At 44.5% G+C, this 18,819-nt stretch overlaps 1 protein-coding gene across 1 annotated transcript in view; it reads left to right on the top strand.

Annotated features, from left to right (window-relative positions):
* The window catches only part of HPSE2 (heparanase 2 (inactive)), a gene marked incomplete at both ends in the record, with an annotated part of 422,804 nt that overhangs the window by 371,484 nt on the left and 32,501 nt on the right, over nt 1-18,819 (top strand). The window contains one exon of the mRNA XM_082267677.1: nt 9,909-10,054. Within this exon, the coding sequence (XP_082123803.1) occupies nt 9,909-10,054 (146 nt within the window). The remainder of the gene's footprint in view (nt 1-9,908; nt 10,055-18,819) is intronic.

Below are 18,819 nucleotides of genomic sequence, written 5' to 3'. Positions count from 1 at the left end.
GCTTATGTCAAGCTTTTTCCACTGTGACCTTATTGGGGAAACCTTCCCTCACTTCCGGTCTGTGTGAAAGTGGGAAAACCAGTGGGGGAACAGTGGTCGCAGGCAGCTATAATTACCTGACATTTAGGAGGGTGAACAACTGAAAGAAAAGTAGTCCTACTTCCCACGGTTAGGGTTCCACCGCCTTGGAGTTTTCTTTATTTTACACAGAATCTCTAAATACTAAATACTAAAAGCCAGGGCTTTTTTTGAGCAGGAACGCGGTGGAACGCAGTTCCGGCACCTCCAGCACTGAATGTATGTAATAGCAAGTGGTGTGGGGTGTGTTGGAGGGTCTCTTGATGCTGGCTGCTTGGGGATCTATTGTCACTGGTAGGGTTCTGGTATTGTGTGAGGGTATAGTGTTGTTGCTGGGGGGGGGGGTCTTATGTTGTTTGTAGGGCTCTCCTATTGAGGTAGAGGTCTATTATTGGCTTATCTATTGATACTGGTTGCTGGTTGTTGCTACTGGAGGGGGGTCTAATGTTGCTGGGGTGGATCTTTTGTTTCTGGGTGAGCTATTTTCCTGCTGTGCGTGGAAGGTGGGTAGTGGGTGGAGACAATGGGTGACTCAGAAGGGGTGAGTTCCTGCACCTATTCTCAGAGAAAAAAAGCCCTGCTAAAAGCTAAAAGAAAACAATCTGGTGTACCTGAGAATGAAAGCCGGACTCTTTTTGCCTATTCTTTAACCACTTAAGCCCCGGAAGATTTTACCCCCTTCCTGACCAGGGCCTATTTTGTGATTCGGCACTGCGTGACTTTAACGGACAATTGCGCGTTCGTGCGACGCTGTACCCAAACGAATTTGAAGTCCTTTTTTTCCCACAAACAGAGCATTCTTTTGGTGGTATTTGATCACCTGTGCGATTTTTTGATCATGCGCTATAAACAAAAAAAGAGCGACAATTTTGCAAAAATAACAATATTTTTCACATTTTTTTATATGAAATTCCCCCAAAAAAATGTAAAAATCAAAATTTTTTTACATTTTAGGCCAATTTGTTTTCTGCTACATATGTTTGGTAAAAAAAAATCGAAAAAAAGCGTATTTTGATTGGTTTGTGCAAAAGTTATTGCGTTTACTAACTAAGGTAAGATTTAGATAAAGATTAGGTAAAGATTTTTGTCATTTTTATTCTTTTTTTTTTAACGAGTAATGGCGGCGATCTGCGATTTTTTTTGCGGGACTGCGACATTGCGTCGGACAGATCGGACCCTTGACTGACATTTTTGACACTTTTGGGGGTACCGGTGACATTACTACAGTAATCAGTGCTATACATATGCACTGTTACTGTAAAAATGACACTGGGAGGGAAGGCGTTAACTTTATTGGAGAGGGAGGGGTTAAGTGTGTCCCTAGGGGCGTGTTTCTTACTGTGATTGGTTGTGGCTTTGTGTGTAACAGCACAGATCAACGGTCTTACATAGCAGGACCGAGTGATCTGTGCTTTTACACAGGGGAGAATGACAGGCGGCTTTGTTTACATTAACCGCCTGTCTTTCTCCCTCTCCACCCGATGATTGCGAGTGACCGGCGGACATCGGGTCCGCCGGTCACACGCGCCGGCTTCTTCGGGTACGAGCGGAGGCTGGAGCGCGCCTCCGGCGGCGCGCGCTCGCCTCCTATTCGCTCCCAAGCTAGTGACGTACCGGTACTTTGCCTGGGAGGGGCTGACCGCCGCCATATATAGTCGGGCGGCGGTCGGCAAGTGGTTAATATTGGTGTTGGCCGTCTGCTATAGTAACCTTGGAGTGTGCTGCCATTTGTCAGTCTGGAGTTTTCTTGTATACAAGTCCTGAGAAGAGCCGTTTCTGGCCTCTCATGTATTTGCTCCTTGTAAAAAGACGTCTATATTATCTGTAGGTGGCATTATAAAGCCTCAGTCTGTCGTCATCCTGGAAGGCCTCATACGAGCTCTATCCTTGTAAATTTTGTAGAGCCAGCTTGTTTAGCACATTGGGGAATTTTTACAGAAGTGTATAATACTGAACAACCCAGACAAGGGATGGAATGTCTACTGAAAAGACAACCTGTTTGATGTGCCAAGACTGCATGCTGAAGGGCATTTTTTTTTCGACCTTTAAATACTCTATGAATGGTCCAGTAAAGTTAATGCTCATCTATCTCCTTTATTAGACACAATGTAAAGGATTTGCCGGTATAAAATGTTTTGTACTTTCATAAACTGTCTGTCTGCAAATCTTTTCTACATTTCCCCTTCTAAGTCCATATGGAGCTTCTCAGGGTCTGTGACGATGACTTTGTGGCCATAAAATGTCTGAATTATAAACTGTCCAGCTGTGAGTTTACAGGTGGAACTTTCTAGAGGCTATTAGAGCCGGTATTCTATACAAGCTCTGGGGTGAAACGAAGGAGCAACCATATTAGAACCTTTTTTATTTTACACAGTGTGGAGATTGTACATTCTGACTTTCCAAGATATCTACTCCAAGCTTCCAGCAATGTTGTGTCCATTTACAGCATGAAGGGTGTGGACCAGGTGGGCCATTTCCTGCCATCTACAATGGATTGGACATGGGATGGAAAAAAAACTGTTATGTGTCCTGGGACATCTCATTCCTAACATTAATATTATGATGGGAAAGAACAGACACGGGGTGGTTGAGGCCTCTCTAGCTGCTTTCATTTCATAAATTAGTGCATTATGTGCATTAGGCTGCAGAACCAGAATTGGTGGAGGTAAAATATTTACAGCACATGGTAGGTCAGCCTTCTTATCCTGTATAATGTGGAGGAACCCTTGATGTAACCTTCTGGTCTCCGAGAACCCCCCTAATAATTACGTATCTACAGCTCACAGTACATTAGCATGATGGTTAGATGGAAGAATGCTCCTTATATTGGTGGTCAGTTAGAAGAATGTTCCTTACATTGGTGGTCAATGGGAAGAATGTTCTTTACATTGTTGGTCAGTGGGAAGAATGTTTCTTACATAAAATCCCTCTTACAGATAGCTAAAAAGATCATTGGTGTCAGTGGGAACTAATCTGAGAGGCAGAAATGTCTCTTTGTTCAAGGAAACCCCTCTGGAGGAACTCTGTTTGGGAAAGGCTGTGGTAGATCTACTGTCAGATTTTTAGTATGTTCTCAGGACATGTAAATTAGAGTCTATACAAACCATTATAAAATTAAATTGAATATACTTTTCTAGATTTGGATGTCTTCTGAAATACATTCAGGTCAAAATCTCTTGTGGTCAGTCTAAGGCCATTACATCTGCCAATCTTATCCTCAGACCAATATGAAGATGTAGGAGAGGACAACCCAGGCTTTGATACATTTAGGAAGTCTCAAAAAATGTCTTACAGTGCTGGTTTTCGGGGTACCACCAGTGCTGGGGGGGGGGGTCTGTATTGTGCCGCTGCAGCCTTTTCAATACCCATATAGTTGCTATGCACTTTCCTTTTGATTGTTTTTGTAACATTATGTAAAATCAAGCTACATTCAGCAGCAACCTAAGTCAGCCTTGATCAACCTTTTTAACACAGAGGAACCCTTGAAATAATTTTACAGTCTCAGGGAACCCTCTGCTAAAAATTACTGTATTTACAACTCATGATACATTAGTGTGATGGTCAGTGAGAAGAATGCCCCCCTTATAGAGAGCTAAAAGGATCAACTGTGTCAGTGAGAACTTATCTGAGTAACAGAAATCTTATTGTCTAAGGAACCCTTAGCAACCCCTGGAGAAACCCAGGTTGAGAAATCCTGGTCTAAGTGCTTTGAATTGCCAATATAAAGTCCAAGTAATTTCTTACACCTGTAGAGTTTGGGTTTGGAAGGTTAGTAAGTCCCTGTAGAGTTTGTGTTGGAAGGTTAGTAAGTCCCTGTAGAGTTTGTGTTGGAAGGTTAGTAAGTCCATGTAGAGTTTGTGTTGGAAGGTTAGTAAGCCCCTGTAGAGTGTGTGTTGGAAGGTTAGTAACTCCCTGTAGAATTTGCATTGGAAGGCTGGTAAGTCCCTGCAGAGTTTGTATTGGAAGGTTGGTAAGTCCCTGTAGAGGTTGTGTTGGAAAGTTAGTAAGTCCCGGTAGAGTTTGTGTTGGAAGGCTAAAAAGTTCCTGTAGAGTTTGTGTTGGAAGGTTAGTAGGTCCCTGTAGAGTTTGTGTTTGAAGGATAATAGGTCCCTGTAGAGTTTGTGTTAGAAGGTTAGTATCTCTCCATAGAACAGTTGTGTCTACATGGTCTGAGTACCGGAGAAGAACCATCCACTGGACTCAATGAATGAAGAAAACTCGCACCCAGAGACACTCTAGATAAAAGTATTTAATCTTCTTTCAAATTTTTTTATCCACTAGAAAAAATGATTAAGCTATGCTGTTTATTTGACTTCATATAAGTATAGAGGCCAATTCTAGCCCCGTATAGGCCACTATAGAGACTGGACTGGATTTATGACAAAGCCGTGAGAAAGGACGGTGTCAGCTAATGAGCCTGTTCACAGGAATGAATAATCAGGAGCGTATTAACACCAGGGAGGAAGAGTTGAAGTTAACAAGCAGAAGGAAATCATGTGTTGAATTTCTACTAATGACTCACATAGTCTTCATGTTCTCCAGCTGTTCGCCCGGCACTTGCTGCAATAAAAAGAACAATCAGACACAGCGACTCATTAGGCTCTAATTTCTTCCAGGTTTTAAGGCTTGGATTGCTATTAATAATTTTACAACAACATTGTGCCTGTAGCCAGTTCCAGCGATGAACGGCATCAAAGCGGTCCCATACAACGACTGAAGTCGATCCCATCAGCTCTCATCTTATAGAGCACATAGGTGGACTTTCAAATGGAGGTTCAGCCAAAACTTTTTTTTTCCTCCTACTTTTGGACACAGCAGAAGGATTAGGGTCCATGTTGGGTTTTTCATTTGTGTCTGGGGCTCTATTAGATATCCCCCTCACTTCCTGTACCAGTGACAACAGTTTTACCAAACAAGAAGTGTGGGAAATTATGCAATAATGACACAGGCAGCAATAAAGTGCTCACTGGGGTCATTGTCTTTATCTTCTCTACAGAATAAAAGCCTTTTATGGGATGTGGTCGGGGTATGGAGCCATCAGCAGCAGCTGCACAGAGCTTCCGAACCGCCAACCTTTCAACAGCAACCCACAGCCAACAACCTAAAGGAAACCTGTTGGGTTTAAATAAAACCCTTTTTTTTGTAGTTAGATTTTTAGACATCCAAACATGGAAGTAAGAGCACCCAACATAGATGTTGTCACATTTAGGGAGAGATTGGCACACCTTTGGGTACCTTGTCATAAGTTTGGTTTGAGATATTCATCTTTGGCTTTATTACAATCTTCCCAGCCCATCACTCTTCATCCATCTATACACATCTGTCCATAAATTTCTAGACCAACCTTGGTGATCAGTTGGAAGAATGTTCCTTACATTGGTGGTCACTGGGAAGAATGTTCCTTACATTGGTGGTCAGTGGGAAGAATGCTCCTTACATTGGTGGTCAGTGGGAAGAATGTTTCTTACATTGGTGGTCAGTGGGAATAATGTCCCTTACATTGGTGGTCAGTGGGAAGAATGCTCCTTACATTAGTGGTCAGTGAGAAGAATGCTCCTTACATTGGTGATCAGTGGGAAGAATGTTCCTTACATTGGTGGTCAGTGGGAATAATGTCCCTTACATTGGTGGTCAGTGGGAAGAATGTTCCTTACATTGGTGGTCAGTGGGAAGAATGTCCCTTACATTGGTGGTCAGTGGGAAGAATGCTCCTTACATTTGTAGCAGTTGGGGGGATTTCTCCTTTACAGATAGCTAAAAAGATCATTGGTGTAATTGGCCACTTATCAGAGATGTAGAAAGAGCTGAAGGGACAGCTAACAACCTCTGGAGGAACCCTGGTTGAAAAAGGCTGGTCTAGGCACACGTACATTGTATGATGTCACTCAGAGGGGAGGTTGTACATACATATTTGACCTCCATCTTGTGTCTATAGGACCTTTATCTTCCCGGCATCTACCTTTGTCCAAACTATCCCCCCTTTCTAGCCCTTCCAACCCCTTTCCCAAGTCCCTTTCTTTCCCACCCCTTCCTCCCCTCCTTTCATCTTCCTCCCTTCTAACCCCTCATTTTTCTCCACTTATTCCCCATATTGCCCAGCTTACCTTCCCCCACCTTTCCTCTACCCACCCACACCCTTTCAGTTTCCATATCTCCCTCCCCCTTCCCATGATAATAGACAAACGACTGTTCCGTTCTTCCATAAAAAACAATAAAGGTTGATGGGCGCTGCGTCTAAGGTAAATCACTGGCTAGTAGATGTCATGTCTCAGATGAACCAATGGTTGATGGTCGGTGGGCGCTGTGTCTCAGGTGAACCAATGGCTGGTGGTTAGTGAATGGATGGTGGGAATCATGTCTCAGGTGAACCAATGGTTGATGGTTGGTGGGCACAGTGTCTCAGGTGTACCAATGGTTGGTGGGCGCCGTGTCTCAGGTAAACCAAGGGTTGGTGGGCGCTATGTCTCAGGTGAACCAATGGCTGGTGGGTGCTGTGTCTCAGGGGAACCAATGGTTGGTGGTTGGTAAATGATTAGTGGTTGGTGGGCGCCTTGTTTCAGGTGAACCAATGGTTGGTGGTCGGTGGACGCCATGTCTAAGGTGAACCAATAGACCCAGTCATCTCGTATCAGGACTATTTGAAGTAACTCTCATTGGAATGGCTGTTGTGAGTTTGTCCGACTTTTTCCTTTGTAGACTTCACTATGTGTGTGACCTGAACTCAAGTACTGTCTCACCATTCCTTGGGGCACCTGAGATGATTTTACTGCATTCTAAAATTAAAAAAACCTATATCTAGTTCTGTTGCTGTTGTAGAGACTCCCCTTTCCTCCTATATGTGGAAACTCTTGTCACAATGACAGTCAGTAAATCATGAACGAGGTTCTAATCCTTCCCTGCTCAGTCCCAAACCAAAAGTTGTTTTTACTCGAAATACACAGAATTGTTTCATTGGATACAAATTGTACAAAATTTGTATTGGAAGTCCCCACTGAATAATGTCAATATACAAACATATAATTCATGTGCCCGTTACCCCAACCCTAAAAATTGTATTTGTGTAATTCACAATGTTTATCCTGCTGGTTTTCTTCTACAAGACTAGGGAAAGCTTCTGGCCGGTGTAGACTATGAGTTAGACGTTGTGTCTTAAATGGAGCAGAAAAAAGGGTCACTGCATGTGCTGATAAAATAACAACTTGGAGGACAAAGTTCATATTTCTGTCGTTTTCAAAGCCTAAATAATGCCTCGTTTCCACTGAGTGGTACGGTACCGTTCGGTTCAGTACGGTACGGTTCGGAACGGTACACCTTGCGTTTCCACTGCCAATAGTACCATCAAAGTTCTGCAGAGTGTAGCTCCACCCTGTTGGTACGGTACTAATGTGCTTGGTACCCCAACGAAAGGGTCCCAAAAAAGTGGTACGGTACGGTTCGGAATTAGGGTACCATTCACAATGGAAACGGCATAAATAGCGTACAGTACCGAACCCAACCGTAAGAAAGCTCAGTGGAAACGGGGCATAAAAAGTGTTTCTCAACCAGGGATGCCCCAGCAACTGGTGTGCTGTCTCAGCTCTCCACAGGGGCCACGCTGCATCTAGTATGTATGTACACCATTAGCCATACCATGCTGCCAAAGCCATGATGTTTTGAAGACTAGGGGGGGCGTATGAAGACCCTGATGTGAAAGGGAATAGGGGGCTGGGGACTCTGACATAAAAAGAGGGACTGTAGACTACAATGTTAAAGGGAGGGACTGAGAACTTTTATGTGAATGTGAAAGGGGAGGGGGGGGGGGCACATATGAATGATATGCACTTTGATATGAAAGGGGAGGGAGAAATGAAGACTCTGATGTGAAGCAGGGATGAGGACCCTGATGTGAAGGGGGAGAGATGAGGTGTCTGATGTGAAAGGGGGACGGATGAGGTGTCTGATGTAAAGGAGGAGAGATGAGAAATCTGATGTGAGGTGGGGGAGGGATGAGGACTCTAATGTGAGGGGGGGGGACTAAGGATGTTGTGAAGGTGAAACGGAGGCCCAAGAAGACTCTGATATGAAAGGTGGGGGGTGAAGACTCTGATGTGAAAGGGGGGGACAGGATTCTGATGTGGAGGTGGGGGAGAGGACACAAATGTAAAAGCAGGAGCTTAATCGAATGTAATGGGGACCCCATGTAGACTTGGTGCCTCAAGGATTTGCATCATTTCCAGGGGTGCCATAAATGAGAAGGTTGAAGCACGTTATTCTATATACCAGTCTAATGCAGAAAGAATAAAAAACATTTATATTTGTGAAATAAAGGTTGTGATCAACATCAGATAAAATACCTCCTTTGGCTGAGTGAAAACTATGCAGGATGTCTTTATGGAATATATGCTTAGGTGCTTAGGGCAAGGCACAGATGATTTGATTTTCTTTTCTGCAGCCATTGGTAGAAGGAAAGAAAATTGCTAGATTCCCCGATCATCACAGTCAATTTTGATGGGGGAATCCCTCCCTTGGCGCTATTGCCAGCGGGGAGTCGTCACTGCCAGAAGAACACAATGATTACTGATAGCAGCTCTAGTCAACAACACTAATCACAGGTAACATATCAGACTAGATGGTTGTACCCAAGTCGATGGATAGAGGGTAGAGCAGCACGATTAATCGTAACAGAATCGAGATCGCGATTCACTCCCCCTGACAATCTTAACATGACACTTGCTCGATTCTTTACATAGCTCTGAGGGAGCAGCTGTCAAATAAAAAGCCTCCCGCAAAAGCCTATCAGCATTAGTCTCCCACTGAACTGTAAACACAAATGATTACATTGTATCTTTTCTTTCCCTCTGCCGGAGGAAGGAAGTTTAACCTATTAAAGACTAAACCTTTTTCCTACGCTTGCAAGTTAAATCAGTTTATTTTTCCTAAAAAAGTAGTTAGAACCCCCAAACATTTATATATTTTTTTTTTTTTTAGCAGAGACCCTGCAGAATAAAATGGTGATTGTTGTAAATTTTTATGTCATACTGTATTTGCGCAGCAGTCTTTCAAACGCAATTAATACAGTTTAATGAATAAAAAAAAAAAAAAAAAAAAAAAAACGTAAAGTTATCCCAATTTTTTTTATAATGTAAAAGATGTTACACAGAGAATCGTGATCTTTATTCCTAGTAAAAAAATTGTGATTCTCATTTTGGCCAGAATCGTGCAGCTCTAATAGAGGGTACAACCAGCCTGTCCATAGATGGATTGAATCTTGGCCGTACAACCAACCTGTCCATAAATTGATTAATTTTGGCCGGTTCCTGCTGAGCTGGCTTTGGATCAATCCATTTTTTGGCTGGCTTAAGACCAGCTAAAGGACATTGTGATAATTTACCTGGACTTAGAGGGTTTCCAATAACTAGGCTTCCAATTCTTCTTCTTCTACATACAGTAGTATCAGTGCAGAGAGATTGGTGCGCTGTCAGTGGATCTCCAGGATCCTCCCACTTTCACCAGCAGTAAGAGTCACGTTCCCACAGAGAGACCTATTTTCCACTATTTATCTTTATCTTCTGTATAAGAAGATAAAAGGAAAAGCAATATCAGGAAGTCGTTTGTGCTTCATAGCAAACATTAAACATTATTAATCCTTTCCTGATTCCACGCATCCATTATACTATATAATCGAATCATGTCACTGGGATAATATGAAGTATATACAATATACAGTCACACATAGAATCCCCCATCTGTTTGCCATCTAATTAGGTAACTATTGAAATTCCTTTCACATTAAACCTCTCACAGATGAAGATTAAACTGGTTGTAATTGAGTTCTATTTTCTCTATTTTAGGATTACTGGGTCTCACTCCTTTATAAAAGGCTGGTGGGGCCCAAAGTGTTGGCGGTTCACGTGGCTGGTATTCAGAGGAAGCCTCGTCCGGGGAAAGTTATCAGGGACAAACTACGCATCTATGCTCATTGTACTAACCATCACAGGTAAGTAGATAAGTTAGGGTTTATATGTGAAAAGATCAGGATGTACACTGGGGTTCTCATATACCATGATCTTCCTCCCTACTTCCCGAGAGACATCAGACAGTCAGATTATCTCTCCAACACTAACACGTACCCAATACTGAAACAGCAGCCTTAGGGCAAATGATCCTCCAAGATTTATTATAGTACATTATAAATTGATGCAATATACCAGTGGTCTCCAAACTACGGCCTGCGGGCCGGAGGTGGCCCTTTGCTTGCCTTTATCCAGCCCTTGGAGCACTATTCCTTCCCCTCACACCAATAATGGGCATAATATCTGTCACTGATATCAACAATAGGGCACTATAACTACCACTGACCCCAACGATGAGGTACTATTCTTCCCTCTGACACCACTGAAGGGCCATTGTTTACTCGCTTTGACACTGGGGCATTTTCTACTCCCACTGTCCACAGTCCAACCCCCCTCAAAGTCTGAAGGACAGTTTATACATAAAATGGGCATAACTTTTTTGTTAACTAACGAAACAGTCCACACTTCTGGTACAAATTAAACTTCTTGGCTCACCGCTGTAAGATCCTGGTACCTGCGGTACCCTTCCAGCCTATTATTTGTACATTACGTTCCACCATATAGATAGGTGGAACGCATCTAGTACCTGTCCCTTTAAATTCCATGACCTCATCAGTGAGTGCCGCTCTGAGCGGCTATTTCAACCGCCGGCATTCACTCACATGTGTTTGTGCAAACCGCTTGCTACAGCATTACCTAACGCTGCCGAATCCTCCAGCTATTCCCTAATACCTGGATTGACCGAAGACTTGCTACAACATCTTGTATCTCGCTACAAGATCATTACCTCACCGCCGGAACCCTCTCCTTACAAACCTACCAGTGATAAGTACCCCACAGGGGAATACCCTCCTAATCTACTTTCACTACTACTCTGCTTACTAAAGACTATTGCTACTCTAAGAACTATACTGTTACATCTAACATCTGCACCGCTACTTAGATTGCAAGCTCTTGAGCCTATTACCATCTTGTCACTGCACTAGCCTAGCATCTCCTGTACACTTCATCTGCTCTTCACTAATACCTGTTACCTGTACATGATTGCTATCCTAAGTGCTTACTATCACCATCTGTTACCTCTTACCATTGCTATCACTATCCACGCCTGTCCCCTCAGTATCACCTCTATACTTTCACATATAAACATATCACTCCAGGAACATCTTTAATGAGTGTCTGTGTTTGTGTATGTGCTTGCTGAGACAGGCTGATGCACAATGATGAGTCTTGAGAGTTGGATATGGTAGTTCAACACATCTCTACATGACTACTGAGTGTAACTTCCGCCGCTGCAAATCCACACCACACAAATAAACGCCGGAGCGTTACAGATTGCACGAACCCGAAAAATGGATTCAGCGGAAATAGCTACACATGTGATACAACTATCACAAAAGGTAGATTCATTAATTCTTTCACTTACTGAAGTGAAAAATGAAAACCAGACCTTGAGACAGCAGATAGCCCGTGTTTCACAGCTCACTGCTGCCCAACCCCGTGAGCCCAAAATAAACCCTCCACAAGTGTTTACGGGTGATCGGAAAAAATTCAGTGAATTTAAAAACGCATGTCAATTGCTTTTTAATCTAAAACCTCGTACTTACACTACAGACAAATTAAAAGTCTGCACCACTATATCATATATGTCAGGTAATCCACGGGCTTGGGCAGACTCTCTTATTGGGAAAAATGACCCTCTTCTCAACTCCTATCCTACGTTTTTAGCAGAGCTCTCTAGCCTATATGAAGACTCTAATAGGCAGAGTACTGCTGACAGCCAATTGAGGGCTTTAAAACAAGGAAGGAGACCTGTTGAAGATTTCGTAGCAGAGTTCAAGAGATGGACCCTTGATTCAGGGTGGAATGATGCATCTCTGCGAACCCAGTTCAGGCTTGGGTTATCTGAAGCCATAAAAGACGAGCTCGCCCGAGCGGATTTACCTGGCACCTTGGATGCCTTGATACAACTTAGTATCAAAATAGACAGACGATTGTGAGAGAGGAAGGCTGAGAAAATGGGAATCCCATTACCCAACCCTTCTCGGGAGTCGTCCTTCGATCCTACTCCTATGGAGGTAGGAACCATCCGCCCACCAATATCGTCTACTGAAAAGGCCAGGAGAAGAACAGAAAATCTCTGTATGTACTGCGCCTCCGCCGAACATTTGATAAGCGTTTGTCCCCTTGTCCACAAGAAAAAGGGTGAGTGTTCACAGGTAGTGTTGAGCGAACACGGACTGTATTATTCGTGTTCGTACCGAATAATTGGATTTTTTGTACCCGAACACGGACACGGACACTTTACTGTATGTTCGGGTAAAAATCCGTGTTCGGTCGTTTTATTTCCGGGTTTTGCATGCTTTGGCGCTCTTTTCATGGCGGGCTTTCAACAGCCAATCAACAATCGTTTAACTGGTGTGCCTTAAGCCATCCCAGCCATGCCTGCAAATGTCTCAGTAGCTGTGATTGGCCGTCTGAAGCATGTGACCAAGTCTTTATAAGTTCGAGGCAGCCGCAGCGGCGTCATTATGCTGCTTAGATTCAGGGACAGAGCACACATCAACGTGCTGGCTGCTGATTAGGGAAAGATAGGCAGGAAAAAACCATTTGTGTCCGGATAGAATTGAGGGACAGGTCGGAGTGTTTAGGCAGGGCGAGTTGTAGGCATTTTAGGGATAGAGTCTGCTGAATTATATAGGGTCAGTGTCTTCTACAAACTACAATCGATATTGCTGTGTGGGGGGTGGGGTCTGCACTCAATCCTGATCTACGATCTCTTCTCAATCCTGTTAGGGACAGAGTCTGCTGAATTTTAGGGAAACTGTGTTCTACAAACTACAATCGATATTGCTGTGTGGTGTGGGATTGGAGATAGGCAGGTGTCAGTGATCCACATCCATTTTTCTGTGTGTGAGCTGCAGTGAACACAATCTTTTTGGGCTGCAGTGAACACAATCTTTTTGGGCTGCAGTGAACACAATCTTTTTGGGCTGCAGTGAACACAATCTTTTTGGGCTGCAGTGAACACAATCTTTTTGGGGTGCAGTGAACAAAATCTTTTTGGGGTGCAGTGAACAAAATCTTTTTGGGGTGCAGTGAACACAATCCTTTTTGGTGTGCAGTGAACACAATCTTTGTGGGGTGCAGTGAACAAAATCCTTTGTGGGGTGCAGTGAACACAATCTTTTTGGGGTGCAGTGAACAAAATCCTTTTTGGGGTGCAGTGAACAACATCCTTTTTGGGGTGCAGTGAACACAATCTTTTTGGGGTGCAGTGAACAAAATCCTTTGTGGGGTGCAGTGAACACAATCTTTTTGGGGTGCAGTGAACACAATCTTTTTGGGGTGGAGTGAACAACATCCTTTTTGGGGTGCAGTGAACAAAATCCTTTTTGGGGTGCAGTGAACAAAATCATTTTTGGGGTGCAGTGAACACAATCTTTTTGGGGTGCAGTGAACACAATCTTTGTGGGGTGCAGTGAACACAATCTTTTTGGGGTGGAGTGAACAACATCCTTTTTGGGGTGCAGTGAACAACATCCTTTTTGGGGTGCAGTGAACACAATCTTTTTGGGGTGCAGTGAACACAATCTTTGTGGGGTACAGTGAACAGAATCTTTGTGGGGTGCAGTGAACACAATCTTTGGGGGGTACAGTGAACACAATCTTTGTGAGGTGCAGTGAACACAATCTTTGTGGGGTGCAGTGAACACAATCATTGTGGGGTGCAGTGAACTCAATCTTTGTGGGGTACAGTGAACACAATCTCATACTGAAGGTTTGAGGGTGCTGCCTGTTCCATACTCCCCCTACTCCTCATCTAGCCTTTTAGGGGTACAAACAATAGTAATTGGGGCCTAGTGTGGTTGTGTACGTGTGATATACATACACTTTTTTGGGATCATATTTTCTATTCCGCTATTTAATCAAAAACCTTTGGGGATCAGTTAAATTGGGGGATAGTCTGTGTTGGTACGTGTGAGAGAGATCCACCTTTCCAAGTTGTTGGGGTTCATCTCATACTTCTGAAGGTTTGAGGGTGCTGCCTGTTCCATACTCCCCCTACTCCTAGCCTTTTAGGGGTACAAACAATAGTAATTGGGGCCTAGTGTGGTTGTGTACGTGTGATATACATACACTTTTTTGGGATCATATTTTCTATTCCGCTATTTAATCAAAAACCTCTGGGGATCAGTTAAATTGGGGGATAGTCTGTGTTGGTACGTGTGAGAGAGATCCACCTTTCCAAGTTGTTGGGGTTCATCTCATACTTCTGAAGGTTTGAGGGTGCTGCCTGTTCCATACCCCCCCTACTCCTCATCTAGCCTTTTAGGGGTACAAACAATAGTAATTGGGGCCTAGTGTGGTTGTGTACGTGCGAGATACATACACTTTTTTTGATCATATTTCCTATTCCGCTATTCAATAAAAACCTTTGAGGATCAATTGAATTGCGGGATAGTCTGTGTCGGTACGTGTGAGAGAGATCCACCTTTCCAAGTTGTTGGGGTTCATCTCATACTTCTGAAGGTTTGAGGGTGCTGCCTGTTCCATACCCCCCCTACTCCTCATCTAGCCTTTTAGGGGTACAAACAATAGTAATTGGGGCCTAGTGTGGTTGTGTACGTGCGAGATACATACACTTTTTTTGATCATATTTCCTATTCCGCTATTCAATAAAAACCTTTGAGGATCAATTGAATTGCGGGATAGTCTGTGTCGGTACGTGTGAGAGAGATCCACCTTTCCAAGTTGTTGGGGTTCATCTCATACTTCTGAAGGTTTGAGGGTGCTGCCTGTTCCATACTCCCCCTACTCCTCATCTAGCCTTTTAGGGGTACAAACAATAGTAATTGGGGCCTAGTGTGGTTGTGTACGTGTGATATACATACACTTTTTTTGGATCATATTTTCTATTCCGCTATTTAATTTAACTGGGCCTCCATGCGAGACCTGTGTGCCTTGTTGCGCTGTTTTGAGTACTCCACCAACATGGCCAGTGGCAATGACGCCGTTCTCAGCTTAACTATCCCACTTCTATGCCTCCTTGAAAAAACAATTCGGGCGATGATGGAAGAGGATGTGGCACAGGATGAGGAGGAGGAGGAGGATGAAGAGGTAACATTTCCAAGGCTTTCAGGGCAGTCATTCGCAAGGGGCTCCGAGGGTGGGTTCCTGCACACGCAAACGCCAGGGACGCAATTGTCCAGCAGGGGCACAGTTCTGGAGGATGAGGAGGATGAGGAGGAGGAGCTGGAGGAGGAGATGGAACCATGTTCACAGCAGGGTGGCACCCAGGCCAGCTCATGGCCATCACTGGTGCGTGGCTGGGGGGATACAGAGGACACGGACCATACACCTCCCACAGAGGACAGCCTTTCGTTGCCTCTGGGCAGCCTGGCACACATGAGCGATTACATGCTGCAGTGTCTCCACAACGACCGCCGAGTTGCCCACATTCTAACTTGTGCTGATTACTGGGTGGCCACGCTGCTGGATCCCCGTTACAAGGACAACGTACCGTCCTTAATTCACTCACTGGAGCGCGATCGCAAGATGCGCGAGTACAAGCGCACGCTGGTAGACGCCATGCTGCTGGCATTCCCATCTGACAGCGGGGCCACAGTGGAAGCACAAGGCAGAGGAGGAGGAGGAGGAGGTCGCCAACGCAACCAGGGCACCGCCAGCACCTCAGAAGGCAGGGTTAGCATGGCCGAAATGTGGAAAAGCTTTGTCAGCACGCCACAACAAACAGCAGCACCAGCAGCTCAGATGGAACGTCTTAGCAGGAGGCAGCATTTTACCAACATGGTGGAGCAGTATGTGTGCACACGCCTACATGTAGTGAATGACGGGTCTGCCCCCTTCAACTTCTGGGTCTCCAAATTGGGCACATGGCCTGAGCTTGCCCTTTACGCCTTGGAGGTGCTGGCGTGCCCTGCAGCCAGTGTATTATCTGAACGGGTATTTAGCACGGCTGGGGGCGTTATAACAGACAAGCGCAGCCGCCTGTCCAGAGACAATGTGGACAAGCTCACGTTCATTAAAATGAACCAGGCATGGATCCCACGGGACTTTTCCGTACCTTATGCAGAATAGCAATGGATACCGACCTTACCCACCCATTGTTCCATTTTTGCTCTTTCTCACTCTTTTGGGGTGTACCCTCATTTAAAATTTGTGAAAAGAAGCAGTGTTGGCTACCTCGTCCTCCTCCTCAGGGCCAGATTAATGTAGGGGCTATTGGAGCTGCAGCTCCAGGCCCCTACCTTTTATATAGGCCCCGGGTTGGCCATATTCACTGTTACCGCTCTTCTGTCACTTGTAAACACAGAAGTCTGGCTTCTATGCTCGCTTCCCCAGGCAGCACCCTCAGAACCTCCCCACACAGCGTGAAGGCCGGACAAGGAGGGACAGTTGGCGATGCATGGATGTGTTTATGGGCTTCAGAGACAGCATCCCATGTTGAATTAGGCATGCATGGCTGCACCCTTCCTCCTCTGGGTGCATGGCAAGGCACGGCCCTAAGGCCCTTCAAAATCCTCAGCACCAAGCCCATGATGCTGTTAATCCGGCCCTGGTCCTCCTCCACCGCCGCTTCCACCTACACCGCCCATAGGTGTGCGCAGCCTATTGCATTAAGGTGTGCACCCCAAAGTTGAAATACACATGCATGTGTTTGCCAGCAGGGAGAGTAATGTATCGGGGCCATGTACCTGTAGGCAAGGAGAAATAGAGCAGAGCAGGTCCCAGGGAGATCTTTCCCATCTCCTCACTGGCAATGCTATGTGCCCTAGGTGATTAGGGTGTGCCCAGGCACACCCAGCACACCCTGTGCGCACGCCTATGTCACCGCCACATCCACCACCACCTTAACCTCCCTCCTACTCCATATGGGCCTCGTCCTTCAGAGATGAAGAAGAACATTGTTTTATTTTTCTGTTTTTTTTTGTTGTTTTAAGTTATTTCCCTATCCACATTTGTTTGCAGAGCACTTGCCATGCTCTTAATTACGTTTTGCTGCCATTTGCAGCACTCTAGCCCTTTCCTTTGGTGTTTTAGAGCCATTTTAGTGCCTTAAAGTTCGGGTCCCCATTGACTTCAATGGGGTTCGGTGTCCGGGAAAAGTTCGGTAAAAGTCCGGGACACGGACCCGGACTTTTTTTTAAAGTTCGGCCGAACCCGTCGAACACGGACATCTAGGTGTTCGCTCAACCCTATTCACAGGTCTTGCTGGGGGGATTAACGACTTCTTTTACTAATCCCTATATCTTTATTCGTTTGATCCTACAGTGGGACCAAATTAGGATCACCACCAAGGCCATGATCGACACAGGATCTTGTGGGAACTACATTGACACTAGTTTTGTTGCTTTAAATAAAATACCTATTATTTCAAAACCCAAACCTGTCTCTGTTAGTTTGATTAACGGTATTCCGTTATCTTCTGGTCCAATTACCACTCAGACACAAGCACTCCTTGTTACTGCTAACGAGTCTCATGTTGAGACCACCACGTTTGATGTGTTACCCTCACCACATTTTCCCATTATTTTGGGACTTCCCTGGTTACATATACATCAACCAACTATTGATTGGAAGACACGGTCCCTAACCTTCCCTTCTCACTATTGCGAGACCACGTGTAACCTCCAATCTCAAAAGAAAATCCTGTCCATGGTGTCAGAGGAAATTACACCACCACCATGCTATCAGGATTTATCAGAAGTCTTTCTTGAGAAAAATGCTCAAGTGTTGCCTCCCCATAGGGACTACGATTGTTCTATTGACCTACTCCCTAATAGTAAGCTACCTTTCGGTCATGTTTATCCTCTTTCTCAGGATGAACTTTCTCATCTCAAGGAATACTTGGATGAGAACTTAGCGAAAGGGTTCATTAGACCCTCTACTTCCTCTACAGCTGCAGGACTTTTCTTTGTCCGCAATAAGGATTTAAGCCTTTGGCCTATTATTGACTATAGGCAATTAAATATTATTACGATAAAGGATCGCTATCTCTTACCTCTCATCCCGGAACTGATTGAACAAGTGCGTGGAGCCACTTACTTCTCAAAGTTAGACCTTAAAGGGGCTTACAATCTCATCCGCATCCGTAGTGGGGATGAGTGGAAGACGGCATTCAGAACTAGATACGGACTATTCGAATATCTAGTGATGCCGTTTGGGTTGTGTAATGCTCCCGCAGCATTTCAGCGGTTCATAAACGACATCTTCTGAGATCTACTCGATGTCTGTGTCGTAGTATATCTGGACGATATACTCATTTACTCTCAATCCTTGTCTTAACATAAAAGACATGTAAGACTTGTGTTGTCCAGATTGCTTGCACACAACTTGTACGTAAAACTGAAGAAATGCCTATTCCATAAGGAAGAGGTGTTATTCTTAGGATACATCATATCCAAGAACAGCATCAAGATGGATATGAGCAAGATATCCTGTATTCTGAAATGGCCCGTACCAACAACTCGCAAGGCCTTACAACGATTTCTTGGATTCTCAAACTTCTATAGGAAGTTCATCAAGAACTTCTCGTCTATTGTGAGACCACTCACACAACTTACAAGTGTTAAGCAAACATTTAAATGGTCTGAAGAAGCAAATAAAGCGTTCAGCTTGTTGAAATCAAGCTTCATTACCGCTCCCATACTACGCCATCCAGACC

Source organism: Pelophylax lessonae (assembly GCF_965119305.1).
Source record: "Pelophylax lessonae genome assembly, chromosome: 9".
Taxonomy (NCBI): Eukaryota; Metazoa; Chordata; class Amphibia; order Anura; family Ranidae; genus Pelophylax; species Pelophylax lessonae.
The sequence above is the reverse complement of the archived record's forward strand: the minus strand, read 5'-3'. Positions and strand labels throughout refer to the sequence as shown.